The following is a 25,857-nucleotide window of genomic DNA, read 5'->3' on the forward strand; positions in this document are numbered from 1 at the left end:
AGAGAAGAACTATATGTTGTATTTCTTACTGATTAAGTAATTACATGATGAGTTCTTATATATATACTATTACATATAACAGCTAACTAACTAACTATACTAGGATTGTGACAAGTGTCACAATATTAAAACACTATACTCTAACATCCCCCCTCAAGAACATGCGGTGATGAACCAAGCATGAGATTGCGGCAATGAGTTCGGAAAAGAGGACCACTCAAGCCCTTGGTAAGAATATCGGCAAACTGCTCTTGAGAAGATACAAATTGCACGGATAGTTGTTTCTGTGAGACCCTTTCGCGAACAAAATGGACGTCGACTTCGATGTGCTTGGTCTTTTGATGCTGGACAGGGTTGAAAGACAAGGCAATGGCTGACAGATTGTCACAAAAGAGGACAGGCACACTAGGTAAGGGAATGTGCAGAAAAACTAACAACTGTTTGATCCAATCCAACTCAGCAGATGTAAACGATAAAGCTCGGTACTCAGCTTCGGTTGAGGATCGAGAAACAGTTTGTTGCTTCTTAGAGGACCAGGAAATCGGACTATTACCCAAAAAGACCACCAAACCAGTAGTAGATCGCCTGTCATTAGGGTCCCCTGCCCAATCAGCATCACTAAACGCCTTCAACTGCAAATCTCCTTTAGTATATGATATACCAAACTGCATTGTGCCCTTCAGATATCTTAAAATGCGTTTAACCGCAGTAAAGTGGGACACCATTGGATTCTGCATGAACTGACACACTTTGTGCACAGAAAAAGCAATGTCAGGCCGTGTGAAAGTCAAGTATTGAAGAGCTCCTACAAGACTTCGATACAACGTAGGATTGGAATAAGGTTCCCCATCCTCCTTCAATAACCTGTTGTAAGGAAGACATGGGGTATCACACGGTTTGGCTTCAATCATTTCAGATTTAACCAACAAATCCTCAACATATTTGGTTTGGGACAGGAACAAACCATGTGCAGTCTTAGTGATTTGAATCCCTAAGAAGTAGTGGAGTAGGCCTAAGTCCTTGATATCAAACTCAGTGGTGAGAGCACTAATGACCTGTGTAATTGCATCAGAAGCATTGCCAGTTATAATGATGTCATCCACATAGAGAAGCAACACCACAATTTCATGACCAACATGCTTAACAAATAGAGATGAGTCAGAATATGTGTTCTCAAATCCCAAAGAAGGAAGAAACTGAGTAAAGCGGTCATTCCAGGCCCGAGGAGCCTGCTTGAGACCATAGAGAGATTTAATCAGCTTACACACCAGAGAAGGATGATTTGGATCTTCAAAACCTGGAGGTTGAGACATGTAGACCTCCTCTTGTAGAAGTCCATGCAAAAACGCATTTTTAACATCCAACTGGCGAAGAGACCAATTAAACTGAGCAGCCAGAGCAAGAACTAACCGTACAGTAGTAGGTTTCACTACAGGGCTAAAAGTCTCCCCATAATCCAATCCGGGTTCTTGACTGAAGCCCTTAGCAACTAACCGGGCTTTGTGTCTTGCAATAGACCCATCTGAGTGTCTCTTAATCTTGAAAATCCATTTACAGCCAACCAGGTTCTTGTTTGCTGGTAAGTGAACTAGACTCCAAGTGCCTTGAGCATGTAAAGCATTAACTTCTTCTTTCATGGCTGCTAACCACACAGGTACTTTGATGGCAGACTTATAACTAGCTGGTTCCACCAAGGATAGATCAGTGCCCCCAGAATCCTGAACACTGGCTAAGAGAGCCTTCTTTTTGAAAATCCCACTTTTGCTTCGGGTTTGCATAGGATGCAAATTAAGTGGAGGAATGGGCAACACTACTGACAGAGTATCAGGATTAAAAATAGGTATTTCTGATGCAGAAGTGGAACTAATATCAGGTACCACAGGGATCTGAGAAGAGACTTGGATTGGAGCAGTAATGGACTGAGAACTTGGAGAGACTTCAGGTAAATCCAAGGCAGAAGGTTGATGAGGTGATTCTGGGATAAATGAGACAATTCTATTTTCGGGAGTAACTATAGGGGCATGACAATTGAAACTAGGAGATGGATATACAACTCTATGTGCAGTGGAAACTGTGTTGGAAGATGCAGTCAATAAATCTGTGTAGGGAAAATGTTGTTCATCAAAGATAACATGCCTAGAAACAAACACTTTCTTTGTAGACACATGATAGCATAGATAACCTTTATATTTTGTGGCATACCCTAGAAACACACACTTTGTGGTTTTTGCTTGTAGTTTGGTACTATTATAGGGTTTGAGAAGGGGAAAACAAGCACATCCAAAAATTCGAAGATGTGTAAGTATTGGATATGTCCCAAATAGGATCTCAAAAGGAGATTGGTTATGAAGGACAACAGTAGGCATTCGATTGATGAGATAGGTGGCTGTTTGACAAGCATAAGACCAGAACTGATGTGGCAACTTGGCTGTTTGGAGCAGTGTGATAGTGGTTTCAATGATATGTCTATGCTTCCTTTCAGCTACCCCATTTTGTTCAGGGGTATAGGGACAAGATAATTGATGTGAAATGCCTTTGTCAAGAAGAAAATGTTTCAATTTGAGACTGGTATACTCTCCCCCCCCATCAGATTGAAGAATTTTAATTGAGGCAGAAAACTGAGTAACAACAAAGGAATGAAAAGCAACAAACGTAGAGAACAAATCAGACTTGTTTATTAAAGGGAAAATCCAGCAATATCTGGTACATTCATCTATAAAGATGGTGTAATATCTATAACCATCCACTGATATACATGGTGCAGGACCCCACAAATCTGTATGAATAGTTTCAAAAGGAATGACTGACTTCTTGACATGCTTTGGAAAAGGGAGCTTGCTAAATTTGCCTTCTAGACAGGTATGACATAGCATAGGTAACGAGGATTTGGGAACAGGTACATTAGATTGATGCAACATCAGAGAGACAACATTATTTGATGGATGACCTAACCTATGGTGCCACAAATCAGATTGAACAAGTTGTCCAAGAAAGGCCTTAGCTTGATTATTCTTCTGGAAATTGGAAGTGGACAAAGAGTGGATAGGATACAGCCCATTACTGCACAAGCCTTTGTAGAGGATCCTCCCTGTGGTTTTGTCCTGAATCCAAAAACAAAAAGCATCAAATATAAGCCAGCAATTATTGTCAAGGCAAATGCGATGTACTGACAACAGGTTCTGAGTTAATTGAGGAACACAGAGCACAGAGGTCAATTTGATTGGAGAAACTGATGTATGAATAGTAGAATGACCAACATGAGATACTTTCAAACCTTCCCCATTTGCAGTGTGAATTGTTTCATTTGATGGATATGGTGATGCCAGGGACAGATTAGTCAAATCAGCTGTCATATGATTGGTGGCCCCAGAGTCCGTGAGCCACACTTGAGAAGGACCTGAAGAACTGGATGACTGAGGTGCAGAGTTGTGCACTGTGTGCATGGCTTGCATAGGGGGTTGCGGTGCATGAAACTGAGAAGGTGTGAATGAGGAATGCTGAGGAGGAGCTTGATAGGAATTATACTGAACAGGCGGTGGTTGCATAACATATGATGACTGTGGAAACACAGAAGAAGGGTTATGCATTCCCATGTAATTGGGACCCTTATCATTATGGAAGCAATACCAAGTGGTATGGTTACTTCGACCACAAATGTGACATTTTGTTGGCTCATGTGAAGAGGCTCCACAGAATGGGGCAGTATGTCCCGCAGAATTGCACAACTGACAAATGTGAGGCATGGGTGCAGAAGGACGACCAAACGGTTGACCAGGAGATGGACCAAGAACTCCAGGATTAGAGGTAGGAAGCATATGTGCCATGGGGGAAAACACTGGTCTAGAGTTATAAAATCTCGAGCCCTGATTGAAACGACCTTTGCCCTTGTTCTTGTTCCCATTATAGGGTCTAAAGCCTCCAGTGACTGCCTAAGATTGACCATGATGAGGAGAGAAACCCTGAGACTGAACCGAAGCCCCTTTTGTGTAAGTGGAACCTGTATTAGCAACCATAGCTGTCAGAAGAGGATTATGTACTGAATTATCAACAATGATTTCCTCTGCAAGTAACTGTGACCGAAAATCTTTCAGTGAAATCACACTTTCACGCCCCCTGATAACACACCGGAAAGTGTTATACTCAGCAGGTAAACTATTCAAAGCAAGAATAACAATGTCTTCATCCGCAAAAAAGACCCCAGCAGCAGACAAATAGTCTCGAGCTTCCTTAATGCGATGAAGATATTGAGAAATCGAATCGGACCCCTTTTTAATAGTTTGCAAATTGGATTTCATCTGAAAGATGCTAGTCCGAGAAACAGTTGAAAATTGTTCCTTTAACCTAAACCACAGATCCTTGGAGCTAGTACTACCAATCGCACAAGACATGGCAATAGGAGATAAAGTAGCAGTAATCAATTGCATAATAGCTCGGTCATGCATTTTCCATACTATATATTCATCATTCAGAGAAGAAGAAGAGATACCAGATTCACCGGATGACGAAGCATATTGAGATGGACAGGCAATCGAACCATCAACATACCCCATGATGCCATTGCTATCAAGCAAAAGTTGCATCTGGAAGTGCCAATTGAGATAGTTCGAATCATCAAGCTTGACATTAACCGACGTAGAAATGGAGGAAATCAAGCCCGTAATTGGAGATTGAAGGAGTTGTAGTTGTGAAGCAGTCACCATCGTGAATTCAAGATCAACTTGTCAGTGAGACAATACAACAAACACAAGGTGTGCAGAATTGAGCACGTACCAAAGAAGAGCAAAAGAACGATAGGAAACCCTAGAAATTGCAGAAATGAGAAATAGAAGAAGACGAATTCGGATCAAGAAAGAAGAAAGAAACCAATCCGAATCAGAGAAGGCGGAAGCAACAGAGGATCGTATCTTCAAGCGTAAGCAACAATGGCGATTGATACCATGTTAACCTATATCAGATGATTAACATATACTGTAATCTTGTATACTGAATCAAGAACAGAGAAGAAAGAAAGAGAGACTCGAGAGAAGTTTAGGAAGAGAAGAACTATATGTTGTATTTCTTACTGATTAAGTAATTACATGATGAGTTCTTATATATATACTATTACATATAACAGCTAACTAACTAACTATACTAGGATTGTGACAAGTGTCACAATATTAAAACACTATACTCTAACACTCACTTTGGTTTATGAAATTTGAAATCAATAGAATTGGTCTTTGAGTTTGTCCATCATTAATTATTTAAATCCTTCCTTGAAAAATCTTTAGTAAATAAGAATATAATAACTAAAATACCCTTAATTTTTATCAAATCATTTTGGTATATTGTTTATTAAATTGAGGGCATATTTGTCATTTTAATTCTTATTTAACATAATTTTGCACGGAATGACCAAAATGATTGATGGTGAACAATCTCAATGATTACTTCTATTGATTTCAAATTTTAGGGACCAAAATTATGTTTTATACAAATATTTTGATTAAAAAACCTAAACAAATTAACAATGACAGCGTTCGGGTTTAAGGTATGAATGCAATTAAACATCACCTTGGTTCCATGGCCAGCGCTTTCTCCGGCCTCCTGGCCATAGCGTTGATTAGCCTTTCACTGTTTGACTTTGGAGTTGTTTAATAATATAAATATAGCTCTTAGTTGGTGATCTGCATTAGAAAAAATGTAACGAACGTTAAATTTAGTCTTGGGGAAGAGTGTAGACGAGCCAAACATTAATCTCACTCACCTAGCTTGTTTAAAGAGCTTTTATTTTAAGAAAAACTAATGAAAATAGCTTGAAAACTTTGAGTTTTAATGATAAGGACAAAATAAAGGGTAAAGTGAATAGTATCATGATTGACTTTTTAGTGTAAAAATGTGGTTTTTCGTTAAAGTGAACAGTACCGGGAGCTTTTCGTTAAAGTTCCCTTTATTTTATGCAGAGGAAATGTGTGGAACTTCATTTCATAATTGCCCAAAGTCTCGAAACCAAAAACTAGAGATTTCGATTTAATCGCGGCCCATGGGAACTGCTTTTAGTCCCGTTAATAATAACAACACGTGACGGTGTAACAATAACTAACAATATAGAGTTGGTGAACCAGAGAGAGAGAGAGAGAGAGAGAGAGAAACTCCACAATGGCAATACAATTAGGAACTAACTAATTCCACAAATGCAATACAAAACAAGAAAGCTCACTCATACAACACACAACTCCTTCCTAAATTGCACAATGGCCAAACCCAACACCTTACAAGAAAGCCCCTTTACCCGTATTGCACATAATATTAATGTTGGACTTAAATGGCCGCGCACGAAAACAAACCGCCACTCTGCTGGACAATCAAATCTTCGGGTTCGCTAGTCTGCTGGTCTGTCGCATTTTGGCTGCCTATGTATGTCGGTTCTCGTTCGTCGGGCCACCGCTGCTACTCCCGCCCATGCGGTTTGGTTCCCCGACCCTAGCTGCCAAGGCAAGAACTTCTGGGGACATTTCCCAACTTCCACTTTTCCTTCCCCAGCTGGCTCGCCTGGGATGCATTCCAGCACGATCCACAGTTTCATCTACTGTCGTCCTTATATCCGGGGATACTTCACTTAATTCACCATCTTTTACATTCACGCGATCATTGCCGTTATGCTGCCCTTCGTAATTATCTCCCCCAGCACTCATGTCACCCCACACGGTTTTTCTGCCCATTTCAATGTCCTCCACAGCTTTTCCCATATTTGGGCTCATAAAACCCCCACCCCCTGATCGAGGAGGTAACGCCGGCTCCCTTGGCACCTTGTCCCTGAAATGGTTCTTAGACTCGGGAATGGCGGTACAAAATATCTCCTTGAAATTGTCGACAACTCCCTTGTTATAGGGGTTGGCTCGCCTATCATATCGGTACCGGAAATTCTCATATGTAGTCTGTAAAAACAATGCACACAGATATAAGCTCATGCTCATGCTAATATAAGTATCACACAGATAAAGTTCTATGCTAGAGGGTTGTGACGGTTCAAGATGGGTCTCCTCACCTGATTTGTACTGATGAGATACAAATGGAAGGCAGTAAGGCCACCAACAAACCACATCGATATGAAAGTGTAAATTATTAGCACAATAGATGCTGGAGTTTTAATCATTGCCTTCCAAATCGTTGTCTCCTCAGCTCCCATGATCCTTCTAACGTACACCCAGCAGAATGCAAAAACATATATACAAAGAAGAGTTGTGTTGAAGACAAACATGAAGAAGAATCGATAGTTCCTCTGCAACCAAATTAGTGAATGTTCAGATTCATTTTCCTTAGACTCAAAGTTTCACGCATCAAGTATCATTTGAAAGGAGACAACTGAGAAGCAATCATATAAGCAACATGAGTTAATTAAATCAAGCCAAATCAAGAAATATGTATCGATGATTGTACCTTCTATCTTAGTCATATTAGGTCTTTTCACAAGCACAAACATTTAACCAGATAAGCTAAAGGACATCTATGAAAATGTTTAATTCAATGTGAAGATTTATATATTCCAAATCTTTCGTACATTACTACAATAACTATGGATAGTACAAAAGCATGCACACATGGTGTGTGTTCACGCCCACAAGTGTGCCTGTTTGTCTCAATTCATATTCATTGGCAGAGGAATTAGAATACATGAATCTAATGAAAGAATTACTTACCAGACCAATACACTGCCCAACCCAGGGACAATGATGATCGAATCTTTCTACACAGTTGTTGCATATTGAACAGTGGGAGCAGCGAGGAGGTCTATAAAGCATACAAGTATCGCAGTACTTGATCTTGACAGAGATTCCATTCACCTCAACTTCTTTGATGCGAGGCAAGCGCAACTGTGGAGTTTGTCCAGCCCCACCTTCTATATTCCCATCAAATCCTTCAGGCTCTGGGGGGTGTGTGTTACGGGGAATTATACCAGGATCTCTTCCAGAGGTAAGCAGGAGAAGAACTAAATCCTGTAAATAGAACATTGCGTCAGCATTTTTCACAAAGTGCAAATGCATCGACATTTGTATAGTTATATCACTATATCCACCTGCTAATGCGTGCTTCTGAGGGAACAGTTTTACTAGAACCTGCAAAACTTATTACAACAACTCTACAAACCTAACTGATTATCATTTACACAATTCTTAACGTAAGAAAACTAACTACCAAAATAGACTCCTAAACCTAGTCAGATAGGAGCCTGTCTAAAGTGGTAGAGGTAAAGAGTATTGTACTCAAAGGAAGTGATATTCTCCATAAGAACATAACAGCAACTTATATTGATCCATTTCTCATCACAAATGCTATCCTCCATAACTTACCATGCTCCTCCCTAATCTCTTTGACTAGAGAACAGCATTTTTAATGTGCGGTCCAACCAATGTAAGTTTTACACTCTTTCAACTAAGGAAAACTATAGGAAACTTATCATTCCCATTTGGAGCATGCCGGCAGTACTATAACAACGTACAACACTCCATTGCAATGCAGTACACTCAAATACTACACATATGTATACACACGCACACATGTATGCATACACCAAGAGAGAGACACATACATATATATACACAAACAGAGAGAGTTCCTTTCGACATAACATAGCAGATTTTCTGGCAAAATATAAAATTCCTTTACACAAATAAGATGTGTGTGAATTGGAAAGAGAACTCACATAAACTGTGAATACAACAGCGACAGCCATGATGAATATTCCCAAGTGATGGGAGTAATGATCCATCAACTTTCTGGCAACAAAGATGCAGAATATTGTGACAGGAGCAACAATCAGAAATATGGTCAGCCCCAACGATCTTACATCTGGTCCGAAAACAAACCTCCCCTGAAAGAAAAATATCTGCAAAGAAGCAAAAACACTACATTTATGTAATTTTCCACAATGCCATTCATGACAAAGCAAGCTACTGCCCTGCAACCACCATCTGAATTCTAAAAGCAAAAAGCTTGACATCCCTATGATTGTAAAACGTTATCATTATGTTCATCAAACTATAAACACACGCCACCAACACTTTAATTCCGTCTTAATCAACATAAACTTAGTCGAAATCATCCTTATACTCGCTTTCGTCTCAAATGTATATGCAATCTCTCATTTTTACATCCTTTTATTACTTTCAAATTCTTCACAGGGGAAAAATACGAACTTTGATTATTTGACTAAAAAAAAGAAAAAAAGACATAAAATTGCGAACAATTACACCAATCTTAACAGCATAAAAATAATAAAAACCCTGTCGATGAAAATGCATGAGTGGAACCATACTACATGAAGCTCTAAAACTGAAATTATTCCGGAAAAAATGGAGCAGAAATGGAACAAGAAAGAAAGAAATCTGAGCAGCCGAAAGAGAGAAGACGAAAAGGAGAATAAAAGGGGACTGACATTGCTGCCCTTCCAATTCTGGTAGACTCGCAAATCATCGGCGGCGCCGGCGGATCCGGAAGCCGGATCCGATCGCTGCGGTGGAGGCACCACGTACATCTCTTCCTTGCCGCCAACAACCACCCCTTCAGCTTCAGCTCGTTAAGGACGTCCTCGCTCGATTCCCGATACAGCAATGTCGATTCCACTCTCTAGTCGTCGCTTTTGACTTAGCCGCGGACTCCGAAGCAGAAATAACGGAAAAGTGGAGCTGAAGCGGTCGATCGGGTCGGGGGAAATTGCTAATGGGTCGGGCTCCGGCGAGCTGGGCGACAAGGCGTGCGGGCGGGTGGGGTTGAAGCGAAAGGAGCAAAAGGGCTTTTCATCATCCCTTTTGGTGGCTTATGTTATGAGCAGCAAAGGGCAGAGAGAGAGAGAGATAGAGAGAGAGAAAGGTTTGCTCATCACTGCTGTGCGTCTGCGCTTTACAGAGGGGATTGGGTGACGTGGCGTGATTTGATTGGTCATAGGGGTTTAGGGCTGTACCGGCTGTAGTTGGTGAACCCAACAGAGAGAATATGTAAGCGCTACGCAGCCCCTTCGCTTCTAGTCCGGTTTTTTACGAGCCCTTACCTTTGGACTGTGTTTGGTTGAGTGAAGAATTGCCTTGAGGTATCTAAAACCCTATGCAAAAGATTATAGATTTCTTAATCTACACTCCATATGCTCGTTTTAATTCCTTATTAGATTAAATACTGATTATTTCTTAATCTAGATTTTTCTCTTCTATTCAACGAACCAAAAGAGAAAGAAAGAAGAAAATCAGACCATTGAAATTGGTCAAATAGAAAATATGAGTTATGAGATTCTTGAATGCCGACGTCGGCCCAGCTTTATAGTTGAAAGTGTCCGGATTGTTCGGTTTCTCTCCTTCGTTGATTAAAACAAATGAGTAGAAAATAAAAAACTAAATATTGTAAGTAATTATATTTATGATTAAAAAAAAGAAAGAAAAAACAAAAAAAAACCTTTCGGCTTCATTTGACTCATTGGATTGAATTAAAATGATTAAGTCTATAAAATCAAAGATAAAGTAAAAATGAAGGTGGATGAGATTTTATCTTAAATGAATTAGAAGAGAATTAATCAAAAAGAAACTTCGTAAGTTTTCTTGATGAGTACTAGCATTTGCCTACATACTTTGTATGTATTAACATATATTTTTAGAAAATGAGAAGGAGAGAGGGAGAGAGAGAGAGAGAGAGAGAGAGGGAAAGAATGTGGGGGGAGTGGGAGGTTTTTTTTTTTTAATATTGGAGGTATTTTAACCGCACCTGTAAGTGAGGCTTCAATAAAAAAAAAGTAAAATTTGGACATGTGAAATTACAATATTACCCTTTTTGTGTGATAGAAGACTAAGTGGCTTTTTTATCATCTTTTGATTGACAAAGAGGGTTTCATTAATTAATAGAGATTATACCTGGAAGTTAGATACAGTTTTTTTTTTTTTTAATTTTCTTTTTATTTCTTTAATCAACATGTCTTGTATATAGTAAATTATCCATTCCCTTTTGATCCTCTATCCGCAACGAGAGCTTTGTTTCGGGTATGCACATACTTGATGGACTCATTGTTGTAAACTTGGACGTAGATGAGATAAAGTACTGGTTTGGTATTGAAGTGATTTTATAAAAAATAGGTATAAAAAAAGCTGAGCTAAAAAAAGTGTTTGGTAAACACTTAAAAACAACTAATTTTCACAATTTTGGATGAAAACAAAAATAAGTTTATTCTCACATCACAACAAAAACAGTTTTTTTTCTTCAAAGTACAGCAATACCAAACCAGCCCGAACCAGCAACAACAAGAAAACGAGACTCTTTGGTGAAAACCATGGTAATTGGATTGCGGCATCATCCATGAAAATCTTTATGATGGTTGCAGTTGCACATTTAAATTTTAAACTCAATCCGACGTTGGAATTTGGACGACGAAGCCATGTGTGCATCATTACACCAATATATTATACAAACACAAGCTGCAATCATGCTCTTTGCTTAATACATACTTAAAGATTAAAAGGATTAAACTTCTTTTTCCCTTCCTAATTTCGATAAAAAGAAGATTAACTTTAGAGATATAGGAATTTAATTAATTGAAATTATTTTTGCTCACCATTTTTCAGTGATGGTAATGCTCAGTGAGGAAAAATGCACTCCTAATTAATAAAATTAGATGCAAGAAATAGTACTGTTTTACTGAAAAACAATAAATTCGATTTTTAATTATTTTTTTACTGGATTTAAAATTCTCCACATTTTACGTTTATTTAGTGTAACATAGAATAGCAATATAAATTTCGATTGTAATGAGAAAAAAAATTAAGTTTATCAAGAGTAGAGCTGCTATATATTTATCATATTTTTACAAGCTGCTGTTATTTATTAATGTTTTGGTTTCAATGTGCTTTGGGAAACGGAAAATTGAAAGAGATGATCAGCAGCCTCTGGATCACAATACATTTGCCTTGGGGAAACTATGATCTACTTTTTACTAGAAAAAACCGAGTTTACTATTCAGAACCCAAGTACTACGTAATTTACGTCATTGATTTGCGTGAGATGAGCCCACGAATTAAGTTAATGGGAAATTTTGAATTAAATTGAATAGTCCGAATTGTCTGCTCGAATAGTGAAACCTGGAGATAATCTTTGTCTATAAATTTGACATGAACGCTTCCTTTTTTTGGTGGGTAAATAGTAACCGGTAAAGGTAAATCATTATTTATAAGAAAGGAGAATAATAATTCACAAGGTTTGAATACCAACATAAAACAGAAATAACTAACAATGTCAATGTACTTAACCACGTCATGACTACATGATACAGTAGAAGCAAAACCCTTTGCTTGCACGGAGGGCAACATCAACAGACAAAAAAGGAAGACTGCATCAAGGCACGCACAATCTCTGAGCACCACAAGCTTTTTCTGTCTACATTCCACAGAAGGCCTCCGTTCCTGAATAATCGAAAAACATGGAAGTCGAAGGCTAGACGAGTACATGCACAGCACAACCGTGGGAGGCTCGTTCTCATTCACAATCTCCACCAGGCGAAGCGTTTTGACTGCAGAATGCAGTTGCTTACGTTTTCCATGGACTCCATAATTACCGTGCCCTCTAAACTATCATGTATCATCACAAGACGAACAATCAACAAAAAAATGCTCATGAGATTCTGGGAAAGCTTGGAACAAAACATACCATCTGCTACAGCCTGCAGAGAGTAAGGAGGATTCCGTCAAGAATTCACAGCTTACCTTTGATAGCAGACCAAAGGTTGAAGCTCGTCCTTGGGACATCGTTGCTAACCACACCATATCAGCCAAGGCCTGGAATTTCTGAGCTTCTTCGAAGCAGATCTAGTAGTATTATAGAGTTACAGACCCTGAGCCACCAGCATTCAGAAACAACTTATCTAGGGAGTTCCTGATTTCAAGTCAAACATTTGGGGAAATAAATTTCCAATCAAATAATCGATTCTGCTCTCTATCAGTATCAAAAGTTATTCCCCGAAACAAAATGAACTCATGATTTTGCGGTGTTCTGCATTTTTGAAGAAAACAAATCTGAAACTATTGCATATTGACTTAAAACTAAAACTACTTCGGGCATCAATTCAGCCAAAGTTAAAACTTCCACAAGAAAAGAAAATTTTCTAAGTAAATTCAACCCAGATATTGCACTATCGAATTAGCTATCTAAAGTCATCATCAGTACTTTGTGCACCTTGTCTTCGTTTGTCTCTCCAAGTCTCTCCCCACATCTTGGCCTCTGCAACCGCTCTCTCTCTTTCGGACTCCTTTTTCAACATAGCCGTCGTTTCATCTGGAGTGTTAGGCTCTGAATTCTTTATGTCAACCACTTTGTTCTCATCTGGTTCGCTATACAGGCGGGAGGTCAAGTAATTCATAGCAAGCACCACTTCAGTCATGGAAGGCCGGGTACTGGCATCCTCCCTGAGACACATGAAAGCTACTTCAAAGGCTTTCCTCAATATTGATACCTGAAACCGACCTCTAAGAAGTGGATCTGCAAGTTGCGCAATATTCTTGTGGTCTTTCATAAACGGACGTGCCTACAAAGACGAGTAAATAGGATCAACCATGGATAATTCCATTTTCATAAACTGAGCACAGTACTATCAAAACCATTATTTATTGCTAAATCTGCTATGCATTCTTTTCTCTTAAAAAGAAAATTATTAGGTAAAACTGAGGCATTAGATTTATGCAGAGAAAAGATAATGATTGCTCACAATTGTCTTAACAACTGAATGCGATAACCGCTACCAAAAATATGCAGATGTAATGTTGGAATACTGGTACACATCACAATAACGAAATGAAACAAAATGAATTACCCACTCAACAAGATGTTTTTCACGACCAAGACTGCTATCGACCGCCTTATGTCCAGTGATCAGCTCCAGCAATACTACCCCGAAACTGTAGATGTCAGACTTTGCCGTCAACTTTCCACTTTTAGCATATTCAGGAGCACAGTAGCCATGTGTACCCATGACCCTGGTGGAGACATGCGATCTATCTCCTGTTGGACCAAATTTTGCAAGCCCAAAATCGGAAAGCTTTGGGAAGAAATCTTCACCCAATAAAATGTTAGCTGATTTTAGATCCCTATATATCACAGGTGGATCAGCCTCATGGTGAAGATATTCCAATCCTTTGGCTGCACCAGCAGCTATCATCATCCGTTTATTCCAATCAATTGGCTCCTGACCCGGTGGAAGATCTGGCAATGGTTACATGGGGAGGTTAGCACTTCAGAAGTCTTTAAGTAAAAGATATATGCTAACGTGTTCAATGAAATGGGATTAGCATTAGAGTCTAGAGACATAAATGTTTTAGAAGTTAGACTGTGATGGTTAAACACCGGTTGGAAACGTCCTTAGACCTCTACAGTGGTACTACTAACTTTTACATACAACTTGTACAGATTTGAAACAAAATTTCCTGTTCAAGTCGCGGTATAAACCAAATGTATAAACCAGTGTTGAGGTGAACTACGACATAGATTGTCCATCATTTATTAGTTGTGCATGCGTTCTATTACCCGGACTAGAGATGACTTCAACCCCATAGATTGAGGAAAAATTCACGTTCTTCAGTTATTAAATTTAAAACCAAGATACATTATCTAAAGATACATTAGATGACCGGCATATGTGATGCTATAAAACTCATATCTTAATTTGGCTAGTTAAAGTTCTCAGGAATGTGACTCGTTGGGAAATCTGAACATAAGCACTTACAATCCATTTTTTATAACAGGAAGGAGTTCACGAGTTACACTATTGTAACTCTGGTTTGGGTCTTTCATTGTTTCTGTTTACCCTTTTTTTGGTTGATTTTGTGAAATTTAGAAAGGTCCTCTGTAATTTTACAAGATGTATAATTGAGTAAAACAAGTAATGAGAACTTGGCATGGGAGGAACTGCATATCGTGTTATAAAGTGAAAAATGAATGGCATCAAAGCATGTACCATGGAGGTGGTCTGCCAAGGACCCTAACGGCATGTATTCGTAGACAAGAAGGCGCTGCTCTCCTTCAGCACAGTAACCAATTAAACTGACAAGATTAGAATGTCGCAAAAGAGAGAGCATGAGAACCTCCACCAGAAACTCCTTTTCTCCTTGAAGACCTGTCTGATCAAGTTTTTTTACGGCAACAGCCTGCTTTAAATTGAATAACACAAATCATGAAAATCAATAAAGTGATGGGAATGAAGATATCACTAAATTCAAATCATAAAAAGTGCAGAAGGTAAGTCAGCCCTCGAAACACTTACTTGACCAGAGGCCAGTTTCCCTTTGTACACAGGCCCAAAACCACCTTCTCCAATACAGGAATCCGTCCTAAAATTTTTAGTTGCGGTTGCAAGCTCACGAAAAGTGAATGTCTGAGCCTTGTTATTTCCATTAATTCCATCTTCTTCTGGAGCAGATTATCATACAAGATTCGTTAACATCTAATATGAACTCCATACAAGAAGCAGATTATCATACAAGATTCGTTAACATCTAATAGATCCATCGTGTATAGTCAAGACACAAACCGTATAAGCTCAAATTCAGCAAAGCAAGCAATATCCTAGAAGTACATTCTGACTATAAAAAGCTCAGCTACGAATTAAACATCGTTTTTGGTTTGGGATACACAGCCTTCTGGTATGACTTCAACATTAGCTATTGCTGTCATCTCATTTATCCTACTTAACCTTCAGAATATTTCTAGCTTTCTCACTTAACGATTTCGCATTCACACATTCTACTGCCAACACTCTTCCTATATCGCCATCTTCACGCCAAGATTCTTTTTTTTTCTTTTTTTTTAAACCGCATCATGTTAAGTTATTAAATCTAAACTTAAGAGTTTCAATCTATCAATTGTCACTTAATTTCTCTGCTTCCCTTCAAAGTTTCAAGCGGATGTGTCATGACATCCCAGTCGAAAATAGAAAAACCCCTTCAAAAGCGTCAACTTCGACGAGAAACTAAAAGAAGGAAACTTGGGAGTTGTGATTCAAAAAGATGAGTCATTTTTCAATGGAAACCCGAGAAACTGAAGGTGGTAACTGGTAAATTACAAAAACAAAAACCCCAAATCGAGAAAACTCCAAGAACACGATCGCATTCAGTTAACAATGCATGCAATGAGAACCCAAATTCTGAAAACAAGAACGAAACAGAATCATCACCAAGTCTTTTCTTCAAGTCTAAAGTTTTATGATCGGATTAAACTCGCATGGCATTATTCAAACTGGTAAAAACCAAGAAATTATACCAGAAACAAAGAAACGCAATCGCATTCAAAAGATTTGACTGACCGGAAGATGACAATTGAGTCACATTTTCTTGAGGTTTGTTGTTTATCGTCTTCTTCTTGTCGGCTTTGTCGGTTTTGTCGTCTTTGGCTTCGTCCGTACCGGTCTCGAGCTTCCTCCCCTTCCTGAACCCGAAACATGGGCAATAGCCCATGTCGCTCCACCAGATATGAAAAAATGTTTCCGAAAAATCCCAATCACATGATTAAAACCCCAAATTAAGCATTCAGCTTAATTTCTTCTCCCTCATCAGTCGAGTTTTCTACACGATATCTAGAGAGAGAGAGAGAGAGAGAGAGAGAGAGATTTTGCGATTCCGAAACGCGCACACACGGTTGGGAGAAAAAACGACGTACCACGGCGGACGAGGAGTGACAGAGGGAGGATCTTTTTAAATAGGAGAATCCATTCTGTCTCTATTATCTTGCCAAATGCCAAATATGATGATGTCACACTCCCACCATCTCTCTTTTTGTATTTATTATTTACTTTTCGGTCAACTTGTTCTTTTTTCTTTGACATTCTTGCTTCTTAATTACTCATAAAATAATAATTAATATTTATTTAGAGGCTAAATATTAAATATTACGGATTAAGTAGTATATCGTCTGTTTTTGGGAATTAACTTAAATTATGGATACAAATCATACATTCATGTTTATACCCTTCAATCTTCCGTGATTTTGTTTCCATTCAAGCAGTATTCATTTTCAAGTAGTGTTCAATCGATTACGTATTAATCAGTATTGGATTAATTTTGATCATTGACTCCGAATATCCAACCCATTAATTCTTTATAACATACATTATTATTATTCTTGTGAAATATCAAAGCCATAGGCTTTGACGGTGATAGAACGGCGAAACCTTCCGTTGACATTGGTAGTTAAAAGATGACGGTGAAGCTTTCGACGGCAGCCGGCGCTGCAACTTAACCGAGCAACAGTTCGACGAAGAGGTGCTTGCTAGAAGTAGAAGAGAAAAAAACTCAAATTTCATAAGCTGCGTTTGCTAGTAATCTTACAAGTATAAAAGGTGGACGACGAGCCAAAACATATCAGTGTCAATGTCAATGTCAATGTGTAATGAGCACGAATGAAATGCAATGTTAAATATTACAAAAGGAACGGAATAGTTTTCACAACCACTTTCTTTGACCTACAAAAAGACTGAAGATGATTTTCGTTGATCGTCCCAAAACCGGATAGCTCAATGCCGTACTCGGCCAGCCTCTTGATATCCCTAGGAAGCGGGGACTGCCAAAGACCATCCCACCACGCCGGAGGGAGAAGTGGTGTGAAAGCACATTGATTAGGCTGGCCATGGCAACCAAGGGGACCTGCAAATCTGTTCCACACATGCCCCCAACCAATCTGAAACCTTAAACCTCCTCTCAGCAAATCACCTTGGAAGCTACTTAAGAATGCAAAACTTGAACCAGTTGGTTCGTCGCCTGAGAAAGAGAGAATAGAACGGAGATTATAACACTTTTGAGCCACATTTGTTAACAGATATGATTCAAGCACTATATGCATGTATGTACCAAGACTGTTTGCGGCAGCCAGTGCAGCAATTAACTGAGCATAGGTAGTCCCAACACGCCTGTGAGCCCCAGACACAACAGCATGTTTTGCCCGTGATGCAAGAAAGAAGTCCACAAAGGCAACCCATCTCGGCGCTGGACCCCAATCTTTCACTCTAAACTCTAAACTGTGCAATCCTTTACGGCCATTGGATATATTTCCTTTGAAAAGTTCATAATCAAAGTGAATAACCTAAGAAAAAACAATGATGAATTAAAATCAAAAGGACAGATATTGATTGTTGAACAAGTGTAATAAAAGAGACTTTCAATACGTCCAGTTATAATTTCACGAGTGATATAGAATGCATTTATGCAATAGGATTTCAGATATTCCACGGATATAAGTACGTTACCTCTGCAAATTTATTTATATTTGGTGTAATACTTTTCACAAGAGAGGGATTGTCAGACACTAACACCACCCTAGGCTTTGGGGATTTGCCAAGATTGTGCACGGCTTTTTTGATGCAGTTCACTGCTGCCTGTGCAGCTCTCACAGACCTGGAAACAGGAGGCAAAAACCTGTGTCATTGATTGAATTCATAGGAGAATACGTGGCATTTCTCTGTGTGTGCACATGTTCGTGTGACAGATTTCCGATGGTATCAACTACCAGGGAGAAGCTTACAGATAATAATACTTCGAAATGAGTGGACCGCAAAGATGAAGCAAAACCAGTGGTATTGTTTTAATTGCCAACATTAGAATTTCTTTTCAAATTTTCACTAAACTACATCCATTTCTGTTCTGTAACATTCAATGCTTAACAAGACTAAGATGTCCTACCTCATCAACCCTATATTTCTGAACCTCGTATTAATGTAGTCAAAGAATGAATCAAAAGGCAATGAATTAAAAGGCAGGTTGCTTTACTTATTCATGAGCATTCGCATGTGCAGTGAAATATCAGGTTCAGCTCCACCAAGAACCCAATTGACTGCTTCCTGGACATCCTCAGAAGGGGTTATAAGCACTCTCATCAGCTCCCCAAATACATTAGGCCGAGAATGGAGAACCTCTGGCTTCCCAAATAAGGCAGAAGCAGCATTCCTCATCTTAGGGTGGATGTTCTTCAAGAAAAACTGGGCTGCCACAGCATCATTCGTACCTTGGAACCTGCCGGAATAGTGTCAACAATCATGTGATGATATCTAATCCGATGATGAGTTATAGGCAATATCTTAGCACGTTTCTCATTTACCATATAATCGGCTGCTTCCATTTCATCCAGTTGCTACACAGAACGTTTGTTTGTGCTGGCTTCTCAAAGTCATCAGTCCTCATAACCAGTTGCCTCCCATACTTCTTCACACATTTATTAAGTCTCCACAGATGCTTAATTTCTCTCATCGTAAAGGAAAATTTGGAATAAGAAATGTAATCCCCGAAAGGGAATTTTCCCCTGCAACAAGCAACACCAATATGAGCACAAAAAAAAACATATATTGCTGCAACTTAACATGCTTTAGCGGTAAGCGAATGAGCAGCTCTTTCTAACAATTCAGGTTACAGCAGGAAGAACACTACGATGAAATACGAAAAAGAAAGGCTTGAGGAAAGAACCAATATGCCTGGTCTGCCCAATGATGAGGGACCGGTTCAACATTATACTCAACGCGGCACCGCTTAAGATTTTGTACATTTCGTTCCCGAAACCCGCCTCTGATGCTTTACCCATCACAAATCCGTGCCGACAAAACTGTGCCGGTGGAAGATTTCTTACCCTGGAAGCACCTGAAATTGAACGAACCGCATGAGCTTCCTTCACCTAAAAGTTCTACTCAATAAACCCCAACTTCTACACTCAAACTCAAAAGTATGATGCCATCAAGTTTGACAAACCCAAACAAGAAATCAATAATCACTTCAACAAAAAGCAGAAAAATTATGTAAAAGCACTTTTAAAATCAGCAGAAAAATAAGAGTAACAATACCATTCAAGTCAAAGTGATGCTGAATAAACTTCCTGACTCTGAGACTCTCCTCCCAAAACCCTCCTCCCCCGAACTCCTTTCCCATCTCCTCCACCGTCGCGCACGAGCTCGATTTTCTCTTACTCTTGCCCTGCGGCTCCGTCTCCCGCTCAACTCCGCCGCCGTTTTCAGAATCTGAATCCGAACCCAAATTTTCAATTTGCATATAGAAATCGGGGCTCGTCGGAGGATCGACTTGTCGTAAGTTGAGCATCAACAGCCCCATTCCAGCACACAACGCACAGACTATCAGAATTGATCCGACGGACACCCTCCTCCTACCCCAAACGCCATATCTCATCTTTTCCTTCTTCGTTTTGTCTGTGCGTCGGTGATTGGATATGGATCTGGAAGCCACAGATCACTCGCTTTGTCGCCGCCCAGCTCTAACAGTGAACAAGCTCACTCCAAGTGGCTGATTCGGACAAACTACGAAGATACTGGATTTGGGTTGGGCCACATTTGAGGCGGGCCTTTTTTTTCTCTAAATTGAACTTGGACCCCGTTTCTTTCTAGCCGTGGCCCCCAAGTTTTAGGTCATTTTTTAAATTAAACCATTGTGTTTCGACCTTTTCAAATTGCACCATAAAATTTTGAAAAATTTCAATGTATATGTTTTTTGGATGAATCCAGGGTATTCCTCACACGTAGGCGAGGATTAATCCCTCGAGTTGGGTTGGACCCCATTCGGAGGGCAAGATCTCTCAATTGTCAATGTATATGTTTTCACAACTTAATTATATGATCTTTGACACTGCTAAATTGGTAATGTAGGTATCCGTTTTAAGGATGTGTGTAAGTCACAATTACACCATTCACCATTGATACCAACATGTTGGATTGGTGTTCTAGAAAAAAACCAAAGCTCTGAACCACACTTTTAGTTCATGCGGTACAATCAACCTTTAACTGGGTTATCATGCTTGTTGGATCATCAAATAACGAAAGATACCGAACAATCGAATAACTAGATGATAGTAAACTGATAGAATTCAAAACTTAATGGTGCAATATGAAAATTAAAACCCCGTATCCCTTTTTGAACAATACTCTAAAATTGAAAGGTATAATTGCATGGTTAGCGCTATCCACACACTCATTTTTACTTCTTACATACAATTCTTGATTTTCGATCATCGGACTGGATAAGTTGAAGAAGATTAATGACCAAAAACCAACTAGAGTGTGTGGGAATAAAAATAAATGTGTAAATAGCATTATTCAAACTTCATTTAGCCTTAAGTTTATTCACATTATTATAATGTATTAAAACTTTAACCATTCATATCGTACGAGAAAAAAATAGGCCTATAATTTGGAATGTGGGATGATTGCATTTAAAAGGTGGAACCCATAGCTACCAAGTCAAATAGAGATTTTTTCAGTGTGTTAGGAACATGGCCGTTACACCAAATATAATAATATAATTAGTTGGAAACTCATTTTTTTTCAAGTTTTTAACTAATTGTATTATTATACTTGGTGTACCAGACCAATAGTGGTTCAAATTATGGTTTAATACTTAGTTTAGGTAATAAGGTGAAACATTGAAAGGTTGTGCCTATTTTAAAAGGAAATTGTTATTAGAACTTCAAAATTCTCATTCTACACTCCAAATTTTGTATATTTAGAAAGAAAAATACACTTATGAGGAATGTAGAATGAAATTTTTGAAGTGTCAATAACACTTTTGTTTTAAAAACGACCCCAAACTTGAGGGGTGCAGTTTGTAAATAGCCCTAAAAGTATTAATTGAAAAACAAAAACAAAAATCAGAGGATGAGAGACGTGGCGACCACAAAAAAGAAGGAGGGGGAGGGAAAGGCCAGTCAACGGTCAAGCGTTCAGATTTGCAACCACCAAAACACTCGAACGAACGAACACCACGTCCGTACGTTCCCCTCTCTCGCGCCCTTTCCAACGACCATTTCAAACCGTCCCTTAACAACAAAATAAAAATAAAAATTCAGAAATTCAAAAAACAAATAGACAAATTAAAGAGGCGGAGAGAAAGAGACGCAAGCAAATCATTCCGTCCAAAAATATTCCCACAAATTTGAACAATGGAAAAGAACCTTCCGGAGAAAGACGACCAGCCCAAACCCGACGTACCGCCACCGGACTCCTCCTCCGCCGCTGCAATGCCAAAGCCTAATGACGATAACAAGTCCGCTACTACTACAAATCCCGATGGAGACGATCGTAAGTCCGCTGACATAAAGCCAGTTGATGATCAGAAGTCGTCTAATCCAACGGCTGAGGTTCACGATGAGCATAATTCGACTGCAAAGCTTGACGATCCGAATGTTAGTGATGTGAATCCATCTGAGACCAAAGTTTATCAGGGGAACGAAGGTGATGACCCGGATTACGAGTTGAAAAGTTTCAGCAGTATGAGGGTCAATAGTAAGAGGGTGAAGGATTTTAACGCTGAGAATGTTGAAGATCAGAGCGATCCACTTCCGGTACTGGATGAAGACCCGGTTCTGGAACCCGAACCAGAACCGGAAGAGGATCCGACCCTCGACAAGGTCTCGGAGGATCTCGACCGCTGCATCTCGTGTCTGCCTGAATCCCAAAAAAATGAAAACGACGTCGTGGACGGTGTCAGCTTTCCAGATGAGCTTCCGAAGCTGGTGGGAAAGTTCTTGAATCTGGTTGAGGATGAGGTGGTGTCGAAACGCGACTCCGGCGACGCTAAGGTGAAGTGGTGTCAGGAGCCTGAGAACGACGCATTGTTTCTGGATTCTCTGGATCGGATACGGAGGCTGAGCAAGTATCTCTCTTTCCTCGGATTGAAATTCGAAGAGAGTCACGGGGCGTTGATCAACCGCCTCGGAAGCATTCAGCACAGAGCGTTGCTGTATCTGGAAGAGGAATTCAGAATTCTTCTAGAAGAATCTAGAACCTGCACCATCACTGACTCTGTATGCGGCAGCGATCATAAAGACAATAAAGATCACAAAGATAGCAAAGACCATAGTACGAAGGGCGGGAATAATAACAACGACAGCAATAAGCAGCAGGATCAACAAGATCAAGAGAGCAGCGGCGGCGCATTGCCAGATCAGGCTGAGTCGGGTGGCGGCGGAGATGAACTACAAGCCGATCAGTTTCTTGGATATGCTCAAGAGGTGGTGAACAATCTGAACAAGATAGCCAAAGAGATGATATCAGGCGGATACGAAACAGAGTGTTGTGAGGTTTACATGATCTCGAGAAGGTACCTGTTCGGTGAGACTCTGCACGAATTGGGATTAGAGAAGCACAGCCTCGACGACATTCAGAAAATGCATTGGGAATCGCTCGAGAGAGATATCATCTCGTGGGTGAAGGCCTTAAAGGAATGCGCCACTGTCTACTTCTCCGGCGAGCGAAGGCTCGTCGAGGCGGTGTTCGCCGACTACCCGTCGATATCGTCGAGCCTGTTCAGCAATTTGGCTGGAGGAGTGATGATACAGCTTCTCAATTTTGCTGAAGGAATCGCGATATCGAAGCGGTCGGCGGAAAAGCTGTTCAAGACGCTGGACATGTACGAGGCGTTGCGGGAGGTGGTCCCCAAAATGGACACCTTGTTTCCGGTGAACTGCGTGAACGAGCTGAAGCACGAGACCTCCACCGCCCGGACCCGCCTTGGCGAGGCGGCGATTTGTACTTTCTGTGACCTGGAGAATTCGATTAAGGCCGAGACAGGTCGAAACCCGGTTCCGGGAGGGGCAGTCCATCCGCTGACCCGTTACACGATAAACTACCTTAGGTACGCGTGCGAGTACAAGGACACGCTGGAATTGGTTTTTAGAGAGCACTCGAAGATCGAGCGCGCAGATTCGACGAGTGGGCCTCATCGCGGCGAGTACGAGGCAGGGGAGGGATCCGGGAACACCAGTGAGAACCAATCGCCGTTTCACTTGCAGCTGATGCGCGTGATGGACTTGCTGGACTCGAATCTGGAGACGAAGGCGAAGCTGTACAAAGACGTGGCGCTGAGCTCCATCTTCATGATGAACAACGGGCGGTACATCCTGCAGAAGATCAAAGGGTCGGCGGAGATCAACTTGCTTATGGGCGACACGTGGTATCGTCGGCGGTCGTCAGATCTAAGGCAGTACCACAAAAATTACCAGAGGGAGACATGGAACCGGCTGCTGCAGTGCTTGAACCCCGAGGGGCTGAGCGTGAACGGGAAGGTGGCAAAGCCGGTGTTGAAGGAGAGGTTCAAGAGCTTCAACGCGTTGTTCGATGAGATCCACAAGACGCAGAGCACGTGGGTGGTGAGCGACGAGCAGCTGCAGTCGGAGCTGAGGGTTTCGATATCGGCGGTGATGATTCCGGCATACCGGGCGTTCTTGGGGCGGTTCTCGCAGGTGTTTGACGCGGGTAGGCAAACAGAGAAGTACATAAAATTCCAGCCGGAGGATATAGAGACGTACATTGATGAGCTATTTGATGGAAACCCCAACTCCTCCGTATTCAGGAAGAAACCATAAATTACAACAAGAAGAAAGACCCTTTAATGGCAGTAGCAAGCTTGAAGACGAAGCATAAATTAATCGAGGATCAGAATGTGCTTAGCGAGGTGTAATTAATCACGTGATGATCAACCGAACAGGTGAAATGTCCGAAGTACCCAGATCAGATATGGCGTTTAGAAATTTCATATATGCTTTTGTTTATTAATTTTCAATTTTGTATGAACAGTTCTCATCATATTCATTCTTTAAACCAAACCCCTCAGTCCATTTGTTTGTCTAATCCCTTCCTCAATTGCACAGCCCCCACAGGCTCACAGCCTAATTATTAATTAATTAATTATTGTAATTTTTTTGGTTTCTGATTTGATTAATTTTTTACTTTTTGGTTGTTATGTAATTAGAGAAAATTATAACAATAGTTCCTCAACTTTAACTTAATTAGAGTAATGGTTCTCAATTAAAAATTAATGACTATTGGTCTCTTAACAATCAAAACGTGCAACTATGGTTCTTAATTTTCGTCCACATCTTTAAAACTTCTGTTAAAATGAGTCACGTTCCAGCCCCAGTATACATTTTCATGAATACAAAATATATGTTAATTAACCAATCAATCAGGCTCCTTGGATCCAAACTGTACATGCATGAATATTTATATCCCATTCCAGCCCCAGTACATCACAGAACCATACAAGAAAAAAGAAAGGAAAAAAGAAAGCCGATTCCAAGGTACTGGTTTTTCTTTTGATTAAGTCGAGTTCCGAAAACTAAACACGTGTGGATTAAGTCTTATTTTTTCTTCCCACCCTCTCTTTGAAGGTCTGAAGTTCAAGGCGTTTAGGCTGTAAATGCAGAGATTGGCCTGTTTCGATTTGACTGCGATTTTATCTGATGTGGATTTGTAACCAGGAACATTGCATGCAGAAGAACAACTCTACATCAAGCTTGCCTAGCAAGAGGATACAATTGCTGAATCTTCTGCACATTTAATCCCTTCAACAGATGGGATTTCCAACTTGTACACCTCATATCTGTTTGTAGTTCTGTTCACCGAGAACGATATGTGCTCTGAGGTTCTTGGCGAAACCGCTTGGAATATGCAATCGATTCTTACTTCAGCATCTGGTAAAAAAGTTAGTTAGGACGCATAAGTGTGAATTACATGCTTCAGTTTTGTTAGGGTAGCGATTTTTGCAGTATATAGTTTATGTTTATACCATCTGCGCTCTAAACTAAATATTGACGAGTTATGATTTAGCATCACCTAGTAGGAAGTATCTGTATTTGGAGAAGGCGATATACCCTAAACCCTAATTTTTTGGTTGGATGTACGTTGAAGAATTCTAAAGAATTAATCAAGTGATTTTTCAAGCTTAAAACGTAACCTCTATACTATACCGATATGTAGTAGTGAATCATTTTACTTATGGCCTAAACTTTGTTTTCGTGTTATAGAGAAATGTGACGCTTGCAGGGTTCATAGTTTTTATGAATAAAGATGACCATAAATTAACGTCAAAAGGTCAG

General features: G+C 40.0%; 4 protein-coding genes across 7 annotated transcripts; 1 reads left to right on the plus strand and 3 right to left on the minus strand.

Annotated features, from left to right (window-relative positions):
- Positions 1 to 6,126: 6,126 nt before the first annotated feature.
- LOC103421441 (probable protein S-acyltransferase 7) lies at positions 6,127 to 10,045 on the minus strand. The gene is made up of 5 exons (XM_008359476.4): positions 9,419 to 10,045; positions 8,687 to 8,869; positions 7,683 to 7,979; positions 7,031 to 7,264; positions 6,127 to 6,920 (listed from the first exon to the last, which is right to left on the minus strand). The coding sequence occupies exons 1-5, from the start codon at positions 9,515 to 9,517 to the stop codon at positions 6,396 to 6,398; spliced, it is 1,338 nt and encodes a 445-aa protein (XP_008357698.3). The 5' UTR covers positions 9,518 to 10,045; the 3' UTR covers positions 6,127 to 6,395.
- A 2,112-nt stretch (positions 10,046 to 12,157) lies between these two features.
- On the minus strand, positions 12,158 to 16,709 carry LOC103421442 (probable serine/threonine-protein kinase PBL7). 4 transcript variants are annotated; one of them, XM_070805561.1, is made up of 7 exons: positions 16,304 to 16,709; positions 15,266 to 15,411; positions 14,960 to 15,152; positions 13,820 to 14,208; positions 13,186 to 13,534; positions 12,717 to 12,885; positions 12,158 to 12,576 (listed from the first exon to the last, which is right to left on the minus strand). In XM_070805561.1, exons 1-6 carry the CDS (start codon positions 16,452 to 16,454, stop codon positions 12,875 to 12,877), a joined length of 1,239 nt encoding a protein of 412 aa, XP_070661662.1. In that variant the 5' UTR covers positions 16,455 to 16,709; the 3' UTR covers positions 12,158 to 12,576; positions 12,717 to 12,874. The 4 variants fall into 4 exon arrangements, with proteins under 4 accessions (XP_070661662.1, XP_017183899.3, XP_008357700.4 ...); XM_017328410.3 differs by having other exon boundaries at positions 12,158 to 12,581; XM_008359478.4 differs by lacking the exons at positions 12,158 to 12,576; positions 12,717 to 12,885 and having other exon boundaries at positions 12,909 to 13,534; positions 14,960 to 15,149.
- Positions 16,710 to 17,272: 563 nt separating this feature from the next.
- LOC103421443 (uncharacterized) lies at positions 17,273 to 20,279 on the minus strand. The gene is made up of 7 exons (XM_008359480.4): positions 19,820 to 20,279; positions 19,457 to 19,619; positions 19,087 to 19,287; positions 18,759 to 19,001; positions 18,239 to 18,386; positions 17,844 to 18,075; positions 17,273 to 17,753 (listed from the first exon to the last, which is right to left on the minus strand). Exons 1-7 carry the CDS (start codon positions 20,157 to 20,159, stop codon positions 17,416 to 17,418), a joined length of 1,665 nt encoding a protein of 554 aa, XP_008357702.3. The 5' UTR covers positions 20,160 to 20,279; the 3' UTR covers positions 17,273 to 17,415.
- Positions 20,280 to 21,836: 1,557 nt separating this feature from the next.
- Positions 21,837 to 24,687, plus strand: LOC103421444 (exocyst complex component EXO70C2). The gene has a single exon (XM_008359481.4). The coding sequence runs from the start codon at positions 21,922 to 21,924 to the stop codon at positions 24,343 to 24,345; it is 2,424 nt and encodes an 807-aa protein (XP_008357703.3). The 5' UTR covers positions 21,837 to 21,921; the 3' UTR covers positions 24,346 to 24,687.
- The last annotated feature ends 1,170 nt before the right edge of the window (positions 24,688 to 25,857 follow it).

Source organism: Malus domestica, chromosome 09 (assembly GCF_042453785.1).
Source record: "Malus domestica chromosome 09, GDT2T_hap1".
Classification (NCBI taxonomy): Eukaryota; Viridiplantae; Streptophyta; class Magnoliopsida; order Rosales; family Rosaceae; genus Malus; species Malus domestica.